General features: G+C 40.2%; 1 protein-coding gene across 6 annotated transcripts in view; it reads left to right on the top strand.

The window, feature by feature from the left end:
* Acbd5 (acyl-CoA binding domain containing 5) overlaps nucleotides 1-19,390 on the top strand; it is a 50,871-nt gene that overhangs the window by 640 nt on the left and 30,841 nt on the right. For 2 of the 6 annotated variants that reach the window (XM_029471612.2, XM_029471624.2), the window contains exons 2-7: nucleotides 634-802; nucleotides 6,784-6,904; nucleotides 9,449-9,521; nucleotides 11,658-11,772; nucleotides 12,002-12,034; nucleotides 18,357-18,491. In XM_029471612.2, coding sequence (XP_029327472.1) covers nucleotides 727-802; nucleotides 6,784-6,904; nucleotides 9,449-9,521; nucleotides 11,658-11,772; nucleotides 12,002-12,034; nucleotides 18,357-18,491 — 553 coding nt within the window. In that variant the 5' untranslated portion in view covers nucleotides 634-726. Of the gene's footprint in view, nucleotides 1-249; nucleotides 466-633; nucleotides 803-6,783; nucleotides 6,905-9,448; nucleotides 9,522-11,657; nucleotides 11,773-12,001; nucleotides 12,035-18,356; nucleotides 18,492-19,390 lie in introns of those variants that run through there. The other 4 variants (XM_021149350.3, XM_021149341.2, XM_029471610.2 and 1 more) reach the window with 3 other exon arrangements.

Raw genomic sequence — 19,390 nt, 5'->3', positions numbered from 1 at the left:
ACCCCGAGGCTAGGCATTGAGGACCACCGACTCTTGTGTTTTTCTTTTCTTTAAACACTAGCGGTATCCAGGGGGCACCTTTAGGACCTGGCATAGAATCCTAGCGCGTCACCAGGCTCGCTATCCTCAGCCCGAACATAAACAAGCACCGGGTTCTCCACAGATCAACCCCACCGGAGCGCCTAGCAGCCTCTTTTCCCCTCCTCTGAGAACGCGCAGCCCGTGCACGTCACCGCGGTGGAGCGGGTGGGTGGGGTTTGCTGCACGGCGGCCGTGGAGGCAGAGGCTAGTGGGTCCTCCGGTGACTCTGGGGCGGGGCTGTGGGGCGGCTGCCCACCGACGGCAGAACTTCTCAGGAATGGGGGGTGTGATTGGTTGGCCGGCATCTTCCGGGTGGGAGAAAGGGTCCGCTATTACGGGCGGCTCAACCTCCAAGGCCTGCTGCTAGAGATGCTCTTCCTCGCGGTGAGTTGTTGGGCTGTTTTTGTTGGCTGGGATGTACTCTTAGACACGCCCCACGAAGGAGGAAGGAACCCGGCCACCTGAGTTGATGTGGCCTTGATTGGGCTGGCAAAGGGGGAATTGACCAGCTAATGCTCCTGTCATTAATCCGCGGCTGCGCTCGGTGTTCAGTTTCATGCAGGCTCTTGGGGAAGCTGGTGCTGCTGCTGCTGTGTGATTACCGCGGACAGACCTTGGGACCGAGGCCGGCGCTGGCAGCTGGAGATGGCGGACACACCGTCAGTATATGAAACCAGATTTGAGGCGGCCGTGAAGGTGATCCAGAGTTTGCCGAAAAATGGTATGTGCAGTGGGCTCTAGGTAAAAGACCTTTTCCAGCTGGTTCTAGTCTACCTTTTTTTTAGCGCCCCCTCCCGTTCTGTCTTTAAAAGAAATGTAATTGAAAGAATGGTATTGAATGCTAATTAATTACCGCTGATTTTTGAGGCCAAAGGCGACGTATTATCTAGGTTTTAAGTAGTTTATATTCTTGAGAACAAGTCTTATCATTTAATGACTGTGGATTTGGGAAAGTTAAAAAACAAAACCAAACCTGGGGAGGGATGTCTGGTGCTACCTAACTCAAAAGTGTAATCCAAACCTTCAGAAACTTTGATATGAAGCGAAAGGAAAGAACAACTATATTCACGTGTAAAATGATTATTTTGACTATGATGTGTCAGGTACGGTTTTCTTTGTGTGTATTCTGGCAACAACTTGTAAAACTTTTTATAATTTTGTCTGACCAGTGTTAAGGATTTTTTTTCCATCGCTAAATTTTTTTCTTTCAGTGTTCTAAATACAGAAGCTTGGGAAGAGAGACTTTTACTTTGAAATTTTATATCCATTTGCATTGTGATTTACTTTTCAGAATAAATTATATTAAAATTATCTTAAGCATTTTTATTGTGTGTGCTAGAGTTGTAGGCCAAGTCAAACATAACATTACTATATTAGTATAGTATTGAATGTCTTCCCACTTTTCTTTTCTTTTCTTTTTTTTTTTTTTCTTTCGAGACTGGGTTTCTCTGTGTAGCCCTGGCTGTCCTGGAACTCACTCTGTAGACCAGGCTGGCCTCGAACTCAGAAATCCACCTGCCTCTGCCTCCCAAGTGCTGGGATTAAAGGCGTGGGCCACCACGCCCAGCTATCTTCCCACTTTTCATGTATCATCATTTGGCTAAAAAATTAATAGTAAGCATAGTTCATTTCAGTAAAAAATTTTCAGGCATAGTTTTGGAAGCTAGTAGGGCATGTGTTACCATGTACAAAGCCCTTATTTAGTTCCTGCACCCCTTCAGAAACAGTGGCACAGGCTGCGATCCCAGCTTTCTTGGAGGATCAAGAGGGCTGGAGTTATGATTTGGTAGCGGAACACTTGCTTACTGTGTAGAAGCTCTAGGCTCCATGGTGTTTTCTATGTTTCACTTTGTATTGGAGGAGAACACAGTGAAGACTAAAGGGCAAGTCCAAATAAGCTGAATGAAGGAAGGAGTAATAGGACCAGTGTGGTGATGGATGCCTTTAATCTCAGGACTCCAGAGGCAAAGGCAGTTGCATCTTATGAGTTCAAGGCCAGTCTGATCTGGATAATGAGAACCTGTCTCAAAAAACAAAAAAGAAAATTACATAAGAACTCAATTAGACATTTATTAAAACATTTGTTTAATATTTTATTTACATTGGTGTTCTGCCTCCAAGTATGTCTGTGTGAGAATGTCAGATCCCCTGGAAGTGGAGTTACAGTTATGATCATGAACTGTTACGTGGGCGCTGGGATTTGAACCCAGGTCCTTTGGAAGAGTGGCTAGTGCTCTTAACACCTGAGCCACCTCTCCAGCTCCAGATATTGAGATTTTTAAATACTGCGTTAGGAATATTTATAGGAAGGTATGATTTCAGAGTTTTATGTAAGTAGTGTGTTCACTTCTCTAAGCCATGCATTTGATAGGTCTTTGAAAATTGATGTTAGACTCAATCTTTCTACTCTTCCTACTTCATTATTTTATATTCTGTGTATTAAGAAATCCATATATAATGGAATGCAGGCTAGCCAGTTTGGATGTAGCTACAAAGAAAGATCCAAGGTGTTTTTTGTTTTTGTTTTTTTGTTTTTTGTTTTTGTATTGAGAAATTAAGATAAACTTGTTAAATGGACCTTGCAACAGATGTGGTGTGCTGTGGCTCAGTGATAGAGGTTGCCAGTTTAATCTTCAAAGAAAAAAGGGTGGGGGCAGGCATGGCTGGATTTAGCAAGCATGAAGCTATCAATAATAGAGACAACCCCCTCCCTCAGGAAGAAGACAAAAAAGCACGTGTGCTGGTCAGCATTTAATGCACTATCCCTAAAGCTAACTGATACATCTGAACAACATCTGCTACAATGGTGTTAAATATCTTTGTAGTTTATTTTTGTTTGTATTTTGTTTTTTAGACAAAAACTTGCTGTATACCTCAAGCTGGCTTCAAATTTGGGAGATTTTCTTGTTCCTGCTTCTCAGTACTAAGATTATGAATATGCTCTACCATGCATGGCTTATAATACTTTATTTAATTACTTGTTCATTTGTATTTCTTTATTTGTTGGCAGTATTTGGGATTGAACCTTGGCCTTTCAACATCCTAAGCAAGTGCTCTACCATTATGCTGTCTTTCTAGAGTTATTTTAAATTATTAGGTTGGCTTTGACTCATTTTGCAACGAGATCTTGAAGCTTTTATTTATTGCCTACCTTTTATTTATAGTTTAAAGTAATGAGGGGTGAGGGGGATGGTTCCTTGGTTAAGAGTGCTTGCTGCTTTTTAGAAGACCCAAGTTTATTTCCCAGTGCCCATCCCACCTATAACTTCAGCTCTGGGGAATGCAGTGCCTTCTTCTGGCCTCCACCAGTAGTGTCATGCACTTGCTTAGGATGTTGAAGGCCCAAGCTTCAGTCCCCAATACTGCCAATAAATAAAGAAATACAAATAAATAAGCAATTAAATAAATAAAGTAGTATAAGCCATGCATGGTAGATCATATCTATAAGCCTAATGCACAAATAAAAATAAAATTACAGGGCTGGAGAGATGGCTCAGTGGTTAAGAGCACTGACTGCTCTTCCAGAGTTCCTGAGTTTAATTCCCAGCAACCACATGGTGGCTCACAACCATCTGTAATGGGATCTGATGCCCTCCTCGGGTGTGTCTGGAGACAGCTACAGTATACTTAAATATAATAAAATAAATCTTAAAAAAAAAATTTCCAGTAACCACATGGTGGCTCACAGCCATCTGTAATAGGATCCAATGACCTCTTCTGGTGTGTCTGAAGACAGCTACAGTGTACTCATACATAAAATAAATAAATCTTTGAAAAAATAGTATTACAAACAAATCTAAGTTAATTAATTATGTAAGGATTGATAGACATGTAAATTTTTTTAAAAGATTTATTTATTATATGTAAGTACACTGTAGCTGTCTTCAGACACTCCAGAAGAGGGCATCAGATATCGTTACGGATGGTTGTGAGCCACCATGTGGTTGCTGGGATTTGAACTCGAGACCTTCGGAAGAGCAGTTGGCGCTCTTAACCACTGAGCCAACTGGCCAGCCCTAGACATGTAAATTTAAACACATCTGTTGCATATGTCATAGGAACATCTTTAGGACAGAAGTAATGCTGTCTTACACTTAGTATATTTAATATATATTCTCAGTTCTTGTTTTTATACACTGTAATATGTACCACTTACCTTTGTTAGCTTACTGAAGATATGAGATAAAGTTGTTTAATTAAAGTTGTTTATTTCATTGTGGAGGTTAGAGGACAACTTAAAGGAGTTAATTTTCTCTTTCCACGATGTCTTCGTTACATGTGCCTTAGATGTGCTGAGCTGTCTCTCCCACCTCCCCCTTTTACAGTTTTTGAATTTTTAAATTTAAATTTGTGCTATTAACTCATTCTAACTGTGGTTTTTCTATTTTTATTCTTTGCTCTATAAAAATAACTATCTTATTAGAATACTATACCTAAGGAAAAAATCCTGAATGTTGATATATAGGTAGTTATTATGGCAATTTTGGAATTAATTATACACTCTTGGCCAAACCTGAACTACTAGTTTTCAATTTGACTATGCTGTAATTTCTAGTTTTTTTTTTTTTTTAAACCTAGTAGCTTTTGATTTCTGCATGTGATGCTTGATATATATAGTCTATTATCTTCAAACTATCTTTTTATTATTGTTTTTAATAACAATTTTTGCTTTTGAAAAGTATTAAGCACTGGGATGAAGAGATGGCTCAGTAGTTAAGCATCAGCATCAGGGACGCTGATCTTGATCCACAGGCAGCAGAAGCCACAGAGTGCCACACTGGCATAGCTTGAGCACATAAAACCTCAAAGCCTGCCTCCACAGTGACACACTTCCTCCAACAAGGCCACACCTCCTAATAATGCCATTTCTTTAGGCCAAGTATTCAAACATACTGGTCTGGGGGACCATTCCTATTCAAACCACCACAAACACTTACACATAACTAAGAAAACAAAACCAAGTTTTAAACAGAAAAAGGAAAAATGAAGTAATAATCTCCATACCTACCTACTATTCAGAAACATCGCCTCTGAACATTTTAATGCATATTGTGTTGTACTTGGTAGGTGATGGAGTGTTGCTTAGTAGACTATGGTAGCCTGGAGCATACTGTGTAGCCCTCTGCTCACCCCATGCTGGCCAACTGCCTGTAACCCTCTTGCTTCTGTTTCCTGTGCTGAGATTTCTGATAGGTATTACTGTGTTATTTACTCATGCACACACACTTATTTAGGTATAATTGTATATGGTGGGTTTTTTTTTTAATTTGTTTTTTGTTTTTTAATGTGTGAATGTTCTATCTGATTGTTTGTGTCCTTTTATGTGTCTAGTGCCCATGGCTGCTGGAAGAGGTTATCAGATACCCTGGAGATAGAGTTGTAGATGGTTGTGGGTTGCCACGTAGGTGTTGGGAATCAAATCTAGGGTCTGTGCAAGAACAGCAAGTGCTCTTAACTATTGAGCCATCTCTCCAGCCTCTGTTTTTAGCCTGTTAAAGATGTTTTCTTCCTTCCCCTATTTAATAGTAGATCATGAAATTTCTTAAATTTTTAATTATATTTTCCTGCAATACAGTTTTTAGAGCTGTAAAGAGCAATTAGTCTTTTAATAGGTATAATAGTTATTTAAAATATTAATATTTAAATTTATGGCTTTTATTGAATATTGTAAGTTACAATACTTGCTTATATAATTTGAGAGTTTTAAATATAAAAATGTTAGCTGCGTGGTGATCGTGCATGCCTTTAATCCCAGCACTTGGGAGGCAAAGGCAGATGGATCTCTGAATTTGATGCCAGTATGGTCTACAAATCGAGTTCCAGGACAGCCAGTGCTACAGAGAGAAACCCTGTCTCAAAAATCAGAACAAACAAACAAACAAACACAAAAATCAAAAAGATATGATATTAGAAACATAAAAAACCAAAAAATTTAAAATGTATACTAACTTATTATGGAAAGTAAAGCTCTCATGGGAATTGAGTGGCCCAAGTGAAAAAGCTCTTGGCCAAATTTCAAATTTTCCCCAGATAAAGGACTTTGGGAGAGCTAGTGAGTTGGGAAACACTAATTCCTTTATTCCTTCCTTCCTTCCTTCCTTCCTTTCTTTTCATTTTTTGTTTTTGTCTTTTTGTTTTTCATTTTTGTTTTGGAGAAAGGTTTCTCTGTGTAGCCTTGGCTGTTCTGGAACTCATTCTGTAGACCAGGATGGCCTCGAACTCATATCCACGTGCCTCTCCCTTCAGATTGCTGGGATAAAGGTTTGCACCACTGCCTGACCATCATTAATTTCTTTCAAAATGGTCTTCATATATATATATATATATATATATTTTTTTTTTTTTAATGTAACACTTGCTGGCTATTTCAGTTACATCTTTAAAATGGTTGTTAATTTATTTATTGAACTCATACTGTTTTTAAAAGTCTGAACTTGCAGAACTTTTTGAAATCATAGGAGCTGTAGCCCAGGTGTGGTTGTTCCTGCTTTAACTCAGCACTCATGAAGCTGATGCAGGAACATTGCTGTGAACCTGAAGCCAGTTTGGGTTGCATAGTAGGTCCAGGCATGACTGAGCTGCATCTGAATAAAACCAAACCAAATCAGAAAATTACTAAGTGTGTGTGGCTAAGCTAATACAGGGCTTTATGTTATAAGTGATAGTTCAAAGTAATCTGTGTTTAATGTATGTTTCCCATAGGATCATTCCAACCAACAAATGAAATGATGCTTAAGTTCTATAGCTTCTACAAACAGGCAACTGAAGGACCCTGTAAACTTTCACGGCCTGGATTCTGGGATCCTATTGGAAGATATAAATGGTAATTTCATTTATAGAGCTAAGAAAGACTTTTCATTTAAATGAGTTAATTATATAGCTGTTACTTATATGTTTTGTCCATAAAGCTTCCTAGGTATTTCTCACAATTTATTTATTTTTAAAGAGTTCTTAATATATTTTTACATAATTAGGAAAATCTTGGGGAAGATAGAAAAACAGCAAAATGTCATGAGTAGGTACTTTACAGATAGAAAACTCAGAAAATGTTTGTACTTAGTTTTCTTTTTCTTTTGTAGAGGTTCCTTCCTCTACTCCCAGATTCATCTCCCAGTTTGCTGTTGGTAGTACAACTCAGTAATTCTAGCAGTCACAGTTAGAGGCAGAAGGATCAGGGATTCAAGGGCAGTTTGGCTACATAGTGTGTATAAGGTCACCCCCATCCCCCAAAACAAAACAAAAAACCCCAACTTTTTCTTATCTCTTTGAGCTGCCAAAGAAAATAGTGGCTTTTGTTTGTCAAGTGAATTGTTTGCTTTGAGACTTGAAGGTAATGTGTAACAAGGAATGACTCAGGGACTGCCATATTAACATTGGTCTAAAGTGACTTCTGACCCTTGAGAAGACTATTGGTTGTTAATGTCATAGCTAAAAGAGTCATGAAATATCTAGATGCTGGTCTATTTTCTAAATTGACTAATACTTGTGAACATCTTGATATGTGTAAATATTACTGCAGGTTACAAGTATCTGACAAAGGGTAATTTAGATTATACTTTATCAATAGAGTGTGGTGATTACTGCATCATGTTTTCAAACAGTTAAACCACTAGAGTCACAGATGAGGAAAGAGTTTCTTTCCCCCAGATTGGACCTTTGTCAGAGTTAACTCCTTCCAAGGAAAATGTCTGAAGACAGGATTTGTGGTTATTTTGAGACAGTCTCATTTTAAAACTCACATGCAGCTGAGGACGGCCTAACTTCTGCCTTCCCTTTCTGCCTTCCCAAATTTGGGGTTACAGGCAACATTACAACCATGAAATACAGTTGCTAACTTATTCCATGTTTGGGATTGAACCTAGGGCCTTGTGCATGCTAGGCAAGTACTTTTTTCTACTTGAACTAGGTCCTTAGTCCTGGTCCATCCTTAGTTCTAATATATAAATTGGTTGCATTAATTAAATTAATGGGGGAATTTTAACCAAATTTTTTTTTTTGTTTACAACATGGCTTTCAGAGTTCTTATAATCTTCTAAACTATTCATTACTGTTAGTATTCTTTATAATGACATGAAACTTTTTTTTTTTTTTTTTTTGAGGCTGGAGAGATTGCTCATTGGTTAAGAGCACTTGGTGCTCTTGCAGAGAGATCTTGGGTTTGGTTCCTAGCACCCATATTAGATGCCTTACAACTGCTTGGGACTCCAGTTCCAGGGAATATAATGCCCTCTTCTGGCCTGTGAGGGCAATTGCATGTAAATGACACACATATACACTCAGGCTCACATATATGAACCAAAAAAATAAAATAGATCTTTGGGGCTGGAGATATGGCTCAGTGGTTAAGTGTGTTTACTTTTGCACAGGATCTTAGTTCAGTTCCCAGCACCCAAATGGTGGCTCACAACTGCCTGTAACTCCTAGGAATCCAACAACCTCTTCTGGCTTCTGTGAGTTCCTGCACACAAGTGGTGCACATAAACTCCTGTAGGTATACTATACACATGCTAATAAAATTTTAAAAATCCTTAAAACCTTTGAGAGGGTCCTGAGGAAATATTTATGAATAGTTTATAGTCTTCTGTGCTCTACACATATGTTAATGGGTTAATGTTTAATGTTTTCAAATTCTAATTTTTTGACTATTTATTTTACATATATGAGTTCATTGTAGCTATCTTCAGACACACCAGAAAAGTGCATCAGATCTAGTTGGTTGTGAGCCACCATGTGGTTGCTGATTGAACTCAGGACCTCTGGAACATCAGTGCTCTTCACCACTGAGCCATGTTGCTAGCCCTAAAATTCTATTTTTTTTTTTTTTTTTTTTTTGAGACAGGGGACAGGGTTTCTCTGTGTATCCCTGGCTGTCCTGGAACTCACTTTGTAGACCAGGCTGGCCTCGAACTCAGAAATCGGCCTGCCTCTGCCTCCTGAGTGCTGGGATTAAAGGCCCGTGCCACCACGCCCTGCTATTTTTTTTTATACTTTCAAAAATGACTATAAAAGGTTCCATACGGCCATTTGCATGCATGTATGTACTGTACTCTGAGCATATTCCTTCCATACTCTGGTGTGCTCCTCCCCTTGCCCTGTCTTTCCTGAGTCCCCTTGTTCCTCATTCTACTGACCTTTGATGGCATTAGCACAGATGTGAGCTTCTCTTCAAGCTTAGGATCTGTAAACAAGAGAAGCCTGATGTTTGCCGTCCTGAGAGCTGTTTAGTTCACTCCATAGGGTCTTCTCTACTCATACTCATTTCTGCACTTAGCATTACTGCATTCTTTAATGGCTTCAGGCATGAACTGTGATGCCTAGGTCAAAAATCAAGTATTTCTTGTTATTACTTTTGTATTTTCATTTCTAGGGATGCTTGGAGTTCGCTGGGTGATATGACTAAAGAAGAAGCCATGATTGCATATGTTGAAGAAATGAAAAAGGTAGGGAAAATAATTTATAGCAGAGAATAAAAATACTCAAAGGAGCTTGAATTTACTTTTTTTGTGTGTGTGATAATAGGTGGGATTAAAACCATGCCAGTCAAGTCATCTACTAATTAAACTAAATATCCAGCACTTGTGATTAAATTTTTTTTTTTTTTTTGAGACAAGGTCATATGTAAGTTAAGCAGCCTCAGCGTTGACAAGTGACAAAAGGTGACCTTATGGATGGGTACCACACAGCCCCGTTTTATGTGATGATGGAGATCAAGCCACGGCTTCATGCATGCTGGGGAAGCACTCTGTTAACTGAACTACATGCCCAGTCCCGTCTGATGATCTTAAAGAAATTGCTTTTGAGCATAAAGGAAATCAGTTAATAAGGGAATTAGTCTCCCCAACCCCAGAGGATTTTCAACAACTTCTATGTGGAAATTTCAGAATTTTTGGTTTTTTGTTTTCGTCTTGACTATGCTACCCTTTGTTGTGCCCTTTGTTACAGTTTCACAACTTTTATTTAGTGGACTTTAGCACAGAGGGCAGAGTTTAATTCTTCTGCTGTTAGCAGTATCAGTAGCATAAACACAAAGGAGTCTTTCAAAAGCAGAGAAAATCAGAAGCCATTGCAGTTTGATAATTGTTTTAAAAAGTTATACTTAGTTATTTGTGTGTATCTGTGTCATGGTGCATGTAAGACACTCAGGAGCCAACTTGTAAGGCTTGGTTCTCCTTGTATTGTATGGGTGCTCAATGCTGACCTCAGGTTGTCTGCCTGCCTTGGCAGCCAGCAAGTGCCTTTGTTCACTGAGCCAGTGTGATGGCCTTTCTTTCTTTTTCTTTTCTTTTTTTTTTTTTTGGTTTTTTGAGACAGGGTTTCTCTGTGTAGCCCTGGCTGTCCTGGAACTCACTCTGTAGACCAGGCTGGCCTCGAACTCCGAAATCCACCTGCCTCTGCCTCCCAAGTGCTGGGATTAAAAGCGTGTACCACCACGCCCGGCTTGATGACCTTTCTGAGCCTCAAATCATATATAATTTTCAAGATATATTTATATAATTCAGTTGAACTGACAGTAATCTTTATTCATTATTTTTCTATTCAGTTTTATAAAGTAATGGTTTAGCCACAGTTTAACGTGAGAAGAGGAACAAGTAATTACAACTACTTGCACTTGTAACTCTAGCACCCTGGACTCTTAGGCAGGAGGATCTCTGAGTTCAAGACCAGCCTGGCCTACATAGGGAGTTCCAGGACAGTCAGGGCAACAAAGTGAGATCTGTGTACCTCCTGCCCCCAAAACAAAACAAAACAAAAAACAAACCCCTAAACTAAAACCAAACAAATGGATGATTCTAAATTGACCCATAGTCTTGAAGGTGCCAAAGTGTTTATCAATTCCTGCGTTTTGTTCTTTTAGAAACTTTCTTAGTGAGGCAGAGGCAGGCGGATTTCTGAGTTCGAGGCCAACCTGGTCTACAAAGTGAGTTCCAGGACAGCCAGGGATATACAGAGAAACCCTGTCTCGGAAACAAAATAAAACAAAAAACCAAAAAACCCAAAAAAACCAAAAAAAAAAAAAAAAAAAAAAACAAACCCAAAAAACTTCCTTAGTATCAAACAGTGGATATGAGGGGATTTTATTCTAGTGCTATGCCACACCCGGTTTTGATGTACAACTTAAAGATTCTCACATAGTTTCACATGAAGCCTGTGTCTTTGAATGAGATTACTTTTAAAATAAAAAATATTTTCTTTATGTGTTTGTGTGTGTGCCCAAGTGTATGTGGAGCACATGCATCTTGGAGCCCTCAGAGGGTAGAAGCGGAACTATAGATGCTTGTAAGCCACCATGTGGGTGCTGGGTCTGAACCTGGGTCCCCTGTAAGAATATCAAGTTCACTTTAACAGGGGAGCCATCTCTCCAGCCCCAGGAAAACTTTTAGATCTTTAGTATATACATCTTTAATTTGCTTGAAAAAATGTAGTCTATATATATTATATATAATGTATTCCCTTTGGGTTATGTGCTAATGAATTCCAAATCTGAAAATTATTGACAAACTGGAAAAAGATTTTATATAAGTACAGATCAATTGAATAGTTAGTGATTTTACAGTATTCCTTCCTCTTACTTACAGATCATTGAAACCATGCCCATGACTGAGAAAGTAGAAGAGTTGCTGCATGTTATAGGTCCATTTTATGAGATTGTAGAAGACAAAAAGAGCAGCAAGAGTTCTGACCTGACCTCAGGTTGTATGATTTTTGTTTCTTTTTAAACCACACCATCTCATGAACAAGGTTGGAGCAGGCTGGCTTCTACCTCACCAGCTTCCTTCCTCACTGCCTGTACCTGGGATCACAGGCGTGTTTAATCCCACATAGTGCTGTTTTACTTTTCCCCGCTTAACTCAGCAGCTGATATGTTATGCATACACTAACACCTATATGTCTAATTTTCTCTTTTACTTTCACATGCCAGTCCGATTGGAGAAAATCTCTAAGTACCTAGAAGGTAGGAATAATGAAATCCATGTAAAACTTTTGTTTAAAGTTTCCAAGGCAGTGGTGCTGGAGTGACGGCTCAGTGGTTAAGAACACATTTTGCAGAGGAGCAAGTACCTATGTCAGGCAGCCTATATCTGCCTATTACTCTAGCTCTAAGGCATCACTGGATGCCATCTTGGCTTTGTGGCCACCTCCACACACACATGGCATACCCTCATACTCACATACCCACAAACATAAAAGTAAAGATGAGTAATGGGGTTGAAGAGATGACTGGCTGAGTGGTTAAGAGCACTGACCGCTCTTCCAGAGGTGCTGGGTTCACTTCTAGCACTGACATGGTGCCTCACAACTGTCTCTAACTATAGTTCTACAGAATCTTGTGTCCTCTTTTGGCCTCTGAGGGTACCAGGCATGCAAAAATGGTGCATAGATATATGTGCAGCCAAAATACCCAAACATAAAATAAAATTAAATATCTAAAGACAACTAATAGAAAAATAAATAATAAAAAGTCTACGGGGAACAATTCTGTACACATATATAAAACATAAATTTATCATCTAGAAATTGTTATCCAAAGCACACATATTGTATTGTGTGTTGTGGATGGCCCTGGTGCTGTTGTATTTTGATGTTAACTCCATTTTCCCAGGTGGGGTTGTCTGGAATGAGTCACATACTCAGGTGACTTCTTGTGAACTATCCTCTAATGAATAAAGGAGTCAATCACTGGGGGAGTGGGCAGGACTTCTGGGTTGGATGGAGGAAGAGAGGATGCAGGAGAGAGATAGGGGCTTTTGGACAGGGAAAGCGAAAGGACAAGATGTAATTACTAATGTCTCCCGGTTAGATGGCGAATCCATCAGGATGCACCACTGGAAGATTTAGATTTAATTAGCTTTAATTGATTAGGATTTTAGCGGATACACTCAGGGATTGAGTTATCATTATTTCTGAACTAAGTTTGTGTGGTGTTTTCCTTCACTTGACTCGACTGGGTTCCAGAGAGAAAGGTACAGTGGCAAAGCATGGGTTAGCCTGATGTGCACCACCAAAGGCTGGGGGAGTTTTGAAGCATGGGGCTGGTGTGGTAGTGACCCCCCCCAGTGGGAACTTAGCGCGCTGGGTGGAGAGATTTTGGAGCTCTGAGTCAGAGAGTCTCCATGAGATAACAGGCCAGCCATTACCATGGATTAAATGTTTTTTTTTTTTTTTTAGCTTATTTGTAAAATATTTATTTATTTAGAAACAGTTTCTTGTCATAACCCTGGCTTTGAACTTATTCTATAGATGAGGATAGTCTTGAGCTAGGTCAGTCTGTTTCCACCTCTCAGGTTGTGGGGCTACAGGAGAGGGTTTTCATGCCACCTGCTTCTGTACTTACTTACAAATTCAATTACATGACACAGAGTCCATCCTGGTTGGCCCAAAATGTACTATGTAGAAGAGGCTGACCTGGAACATTTATCATCTTTTTTCCACCTCTTAGTACTAGAATTTTTTTTCCCGAGACAAGGTTTCTCTGAGTAGCCCTTTCTATCCTGGAACTCCTTCTGTAGACCAGGCTGGCCGCAAACTCTGAGATCCTCCTCCTGCCTCTGCCTCCTGAGTGCTGGAATTAAAGGCGTGTGTCACCACTACCCAGCTTCATCTTCTCTTGTTAATAGTATTTTATTCTTTTGTATTGTAGATTTGAATTCTTTTTTTTTAATTTAATTTTTTAGTTATATATTATTACTAAATAGAAATAGAATTGTTTTGGTATATCAATTTTATGTTTCATTTGCATTTACCATTTATTTTAATGGCTTTCTTTTCTTCCATCCATCCATCCATCCATGCATTCATTCATTCATTCATTTTTGAGGTAGGGTTGTACTTTGTAGCCCTGGCTGGCCTAGAAATCATAAGAGATTCATCTGCCTCAGCCTCCTAAGTACTGGGATTAAAAATGTCTGCCATCATACCTGAGATTATTTTTTCTTCTTGTTTCTGGTATTCAGAATTTTCTGTACATATGAGCATGCCATAAATAGCAGATTATTTTTATAAATTATTTTTTAATTTTATGCATATGCATTTCTTGTCTGGAAGTGTTTATGTACCACTTGTATGCCTGGTGCCCTTGGAGGCCAGAAGAGGGCATCAGATCCCTGGAACTGGAGTTGCAGATGATTGTGAGCCACTGTGTGGGTACTGGGACTTGAACCCAGGACCTTTTGAAGAATATACAGTGTTATTAACTATGGACCCATCTCTCCAGCTCCTAGATCAGTTAGTAAAAAGATTTATTTATTTGTATTTTACATGTATGGGTGTCTTGTCTGCATGTGTACCTTTGTCCCACTTGTGTGCCTAGTGCATCATGTCCCTTGGAACCTCAGTCTCCGTGATTATGAGCAACCACTTATGAGTATGTGGGCTCTCAGCATAGAATCCAGATCCTAAGCAGCCAGTGCTAGTAAACGCTGTGCCAATCTCTCAAGGTATTTTGCTCTGTGAGGTTAAAGAAGTTCTGTTGTATTCTTTGTTTCTTTACCGCTTTTATTTTTTTATTTTTTTATTACTTTATTTTTTTACAGTCCAGTCGTTACCCCCCTCCAAATCCTCTCTCCCACACACCACCACCTCCCTGCCCCCCAGGCCTCCCAACTCCATGGGGCCTCAAGTCTCTCAAGTGTTCGGTGAGACTTTTTCCACTGAGGACAGAGCAGGCAGTCCTCTGCTATATATGTGTTGGGAGCCTTGGACCAGCTCCTGTACGCTGCCTGGTTGGTGGCTCAGTGTCTGAGAGATCTCAGGGGTCCGGGTTAATTGAGACTGCTGGTCTCCTTATGGGGTCACCCTCCTCCTCAGCTTCTTCCAGCCTTGGTTGGGTATAAGTATCTGCATCTGTCTCAGTCAGCTGCTTGTTGAGCCTCTTGGAGGACAGCCATGCTAGGCTCCTGTTTTTAAGAACACCATAGCATTAGTAATAGTGTCAGGCCTTGGAGTCTCCCCTTGAGATAGATCCCAAGTTAGGCTGGTCACTGGACCACCTTTCCCTCAGTCTCTTCTCCATTTTTGTTCCTTCAGTCCTTTTAGACAGGAACAATTCTGGGTCAGAGTTTTTGACTGGGACGGCAACCCCATCCCTCTACTTGATGCCCTGTCTTTCTACTGGAGGTGGACTCTACAAGTTTCCTTTCCCCACTGTTGGGCATTTCATCTAAGGTCCATCCCTTTGATTCCTGAGAGTCTCTCACCTCCCAGGTCTCTGGTACTTTCTAGAGGGTCCCCCACCTTCCATCCCCAAGATTGCATCCTTACTTGAGCCCTTCTGCTGTTAATCTTTTTGAGTTCTGTGGATTTTATCCTGGGTATTCTGTTCTTTCTTGGCCAATAGCCATTTATTAGTGAGACCATGCATGTCCTTTTGGGTCTGAGTTACCTCACTCAGGATATTTTCTAGTTCTATCCATTTGCCTGAATAATTCATGATGCTCTCATCAGCTATTAAAGCTGAGTAGTATTCCATTGTATAAATAAACCACATTTTCTGTATCCATTCTTCTGTTGTGGGGCATCTGAATTGTTTCCAGCTTCTGGCTATCACAGATAAGGCTGCTAAGAACATAGTACGGCATTTGCCCCTGTGGGTGGTTGTGAGCCACCATGTGGTTGCTAGGATTTGAACTCAATGACTCAGTCATTGCTCTTAACCACTGAGCTATCTCACCAGCCCTGTGGAGTTCTTGTTACATTTGATGAAAATGTCCACTGGTGGAGTTTCTTTGAGTGTGTGTGTGTGTGTGCGCGCGCGCGCGCGCACTTGTTTTAACTTTTTCTTGTTATTTTAACAATGAAAATGAAAAAAAAAGTACTGTCATGCTTAGCATATACAAGACCCTAGGAAAAAGGCCTTTGGTATGTAATACAGTAAATACCTGAGGACTGGGAGTGAACATTATTCTTATCATGGGATAAGACCCATAGTCTGATTCTTAGAACTACAAAACAAACTATGGAGATGACATGATTCTATAATAGAAAATAGGCTTGAAGTGTTAGTCTTCTGTTTGATCAGTTAGGTGGACTTAAATAAGAATGGAGGCCTTGTTGGGTGGTGGTGGTGGGGCACGCCTTTAATCTCAGCACTCTGGAGGCAGAGGCAGGTAGATCTTAGTCTGTGTACCCCAAACCCTAAAGATAAGAAAATAAATAAATAAATAAGTAAATAAATAAATAAATGAAGTGAATAGTGCCTGATTCAGCAGCACAGTGCTAAACTAAATAACACAGTGCTTAGCACAGCCCCGTGCAAGGATGATGCTAAACTAAATAACACAGTGCTTAGCACAGCCCCGTGCAAGGATGATGGTACAGATTCCTGTAGCGTTCTCTGTCTAATAGAAAGAAATGAGCTGGGTGGCTGTGTGCCTGTCATTCTAGCACTTTGGAAGCAGAGGCAGAAGGACTACTACAAGTTTGAGCCCAGTCTGATCTATATCGTAAGTTCTAAACCAGCCAGGGCTGTAGTGTGAGGCTTTATCTAACAAACGATTAAAATGGAGTCCAACTATACTATTAAGGGGACTGTTGATAGGGCTAAAAATAGTATATTGATGTTTTCAACAGACTAGCAAATTGTTTTTCATTTACTATGTATGTAGGTCATTTATCTCCAACTTTTTCAATTGATGTCAATTTTAAAATTAATTTTTCCCTTGGCTTTAAAAAGGATAGTTAAGACAGTGTTATAGTTTTTGTTGTAAACTGGTAATTGAAGGAATTTGTGTAGTTGTCATCATTTCTATATGCTTGACCTAGCTAGTGTCACTGTTAGGAGGTGTGGCCTTGTTTTAGGTGTGTCACTGTGGGCATGGGCTTAAGATCCTCACCCTAGCTGCCTGGAAGTTAGTCTTTCACTAGCAGCCTTCAGATGAAGCTGTAGAACTCTCAGCTCTACCTGCACCACGCCTGCCTAGATGCTGCCATGCTCCCACCTTGATGATAATGGACTGAACCTCTGAACCTGTAAGCCAGCCCCAGTGAAATGTTGTCCCTATGAGAGTTGCCTTGGTCATGGTGTCTCTTTCAGCAGTAAAACCCTAACTAAGACAGAAGTTGGTACCAGGGACCTGGGTATTGCTGTGATAGTATTGACCATGCTTTTGGCTGGAAGAATGTGGATTTGGGGACTTTGGATTTGGCAAGCAGTGGAATGCTTTAGTGGGGCTTAGTGGGCTATCCTAGTAGGAATATGGAAAATTTTGTTTCTGAGAGTAACTTGAATTGTGTCGACCTGACCCAACAGGTTTCTGTGGAGAATTTCAATATGTGGCCTAGAGACTGTTTTTATGGTTTTTTTTTTTTGGTGAAAAATATGGCTACTTTTTGCCCTTGTCTGAAGAGCTAAGGTAAAGAGACTCAGATTAATTGCATTGACAAAGGAAGTCTCAGAAACAGCCATCATGGACTTTGTTCTCTGGTTAAGTCTCATGAAGAACGTTTTAACCAAGCATAGCAAGCTGAGAAAGGGGAAATATAAAATTGGTTCAAATATTAAAGGGGCACTAGGAAGTGAAATGGAGCTGAATCCTGTGTTCAAGGATATTAAATTGAATTAAGGGAGTAGTAACCTTGAGGCAATATCCCACCCAGCTAAATTTAGATCCAGGCATGGTAGTACAAGCCTTTAATCCCAGAAGGCAACAACAAGAGATCTGTGAGTTCAAGGTCAGCCTGAGACACAGCAAGTTCTAGGTGAAGAAAAATTTTAATCTAGGGTTGGAAGACCACACCTTTAATCCCAGTGTTTAGGAGACAGGCATGTAGAAATTCTGAGTTCAAGGTCAATCTACAGAGCAAGTTCCAGGACAGCCAAACTTAGGCAATGAAGGAGTTGGAAAACAGAAAGCTGATGATGATGTAATAGAACAAGGAAGCCTTGTTCCAGCCCCAGCAAGTGGCAGAACTCTGTAGCGTTGGCCATGTAGCTTGGGCTTTAGACTGAAAAATAGAAGGAACTACTGGGACAGTTGGTGCTGGTTAGCTGGAGCCAAGAAATTAGCGGTGATTAGGAAGAGACCAGCATCACTGAGCTGAAATTGTCTGGGAAGTGTTTTCTGAGAGCACAAAGAAGCTGTGTTCCAGAGTTAGCCAAGATTGTACCTTGTGCTGCAGCTCTGCTTGGTAATGTGTAAGAGTCACTAGGTGGTACTGGTTTTTTCTTATGTGTATGAGTGTTTTGCCTAGACAGCTACAAGCCACCATGTGGGTACCAAAACTTGGAAGGATAGCCAGTGCTCTTAACCTCTGACCCATGTTTTTATTTCATGTTTTAGATCTTGGTAATGTTCTGACCTCTTCAAATGCCAAAGCTGTTAATGGTAAAGCAGAGAGCAGTGATAGTGGGGCTGAGTCTGAAGAAGAAGAGGCCCAAGAAGAGTTAAAAGGAGCAGAACAAAGTGGCAGTGATGGTAGGTGTTGGGTACCTGGTTAATACAGCTAATAATTTTGTACTTGATAAAAGGACAAGAGAACATTGCTGATTTTTGAAAAAAATTGTATATGATTAATGCATGTGGCAGCATTTGGGGTATTGACTGTACTATCAAGGTTTTCAGTGGATCAAAATGTTCTGCTATGTGGATGCTGACAGTCATCGATTGGATGGAACACAGGGCCCCTAATGAAGGAGCTAGAGAAAGTAACCAAGGAGCTAAAGGGTTCTGCAACCCTATAGGAATATCAACAATATGAACTAACCAGTACCCCACAGAACTATGTCTCTAGTTGCATATGTAGCAGAAGATGGCCTAGTCAGCCATCAGTGGGAGGAGAGGTCCTTGGTCTTTCAAAGATCATATGCCCCAGTACAGGGGAATGCCAGGGCCAGGAAGCGGGATGGGTAGGTTGGGGAGCAGGGCTGGGGGAGGGTATAGGGGACTTTTGGGATGGTATTTGAAATGTAAATGAAGAAAATATCTAATAAAAAAAAGGAAAATAAATAAATTAAAAAAAAAGTTCTGCTATGGGCTATCTAGGTAGCCAGCCTTAATGAATCATAAATCCCATAGGAATTGGCTCAGGGTGGGCAAGAGTAACCTGCTGCTCCAAATGTCCTGCACACAGTGACAATAAGGAAAGGCGTTTACTTATTATGTGTATGCCTGTTTTGTCTGCGTGTGTGTCTGTGTGCTGTGTGTGTGCAGTACCTCAGAGGCCAGAAAAGGGAATGTGGGACTGGAATTACAGATGGTTGTAAGATGCTCTGTGGGTGTAGGGAATAGAACTTAGTCCCTCTGGAAGAGCAACCAATGTTCTCAACTGCCGAGCCGTCTCTCTATTCCAGTGCTTATAATTTTAATTTATTCGA

This window comes from Mus caroli, unplaced genomic scaffold, assembly GCF_978045245.1.
Source record: "Mus caroli unplaced genomic scaffold, Mus_caroli_1 scaffold_2, whole genome shotgun sequence".
Classification (NCBI taxonomy): Eukaryota; Metazoa; Chordata; class Mammalia; order Rodentia; family Muridae; genus Mus; species Mus caroli.
Note: the sequence above shows the minus strand (reverse complement) of the source record. Positions and strands in the feature narration are given on the sequence as shown.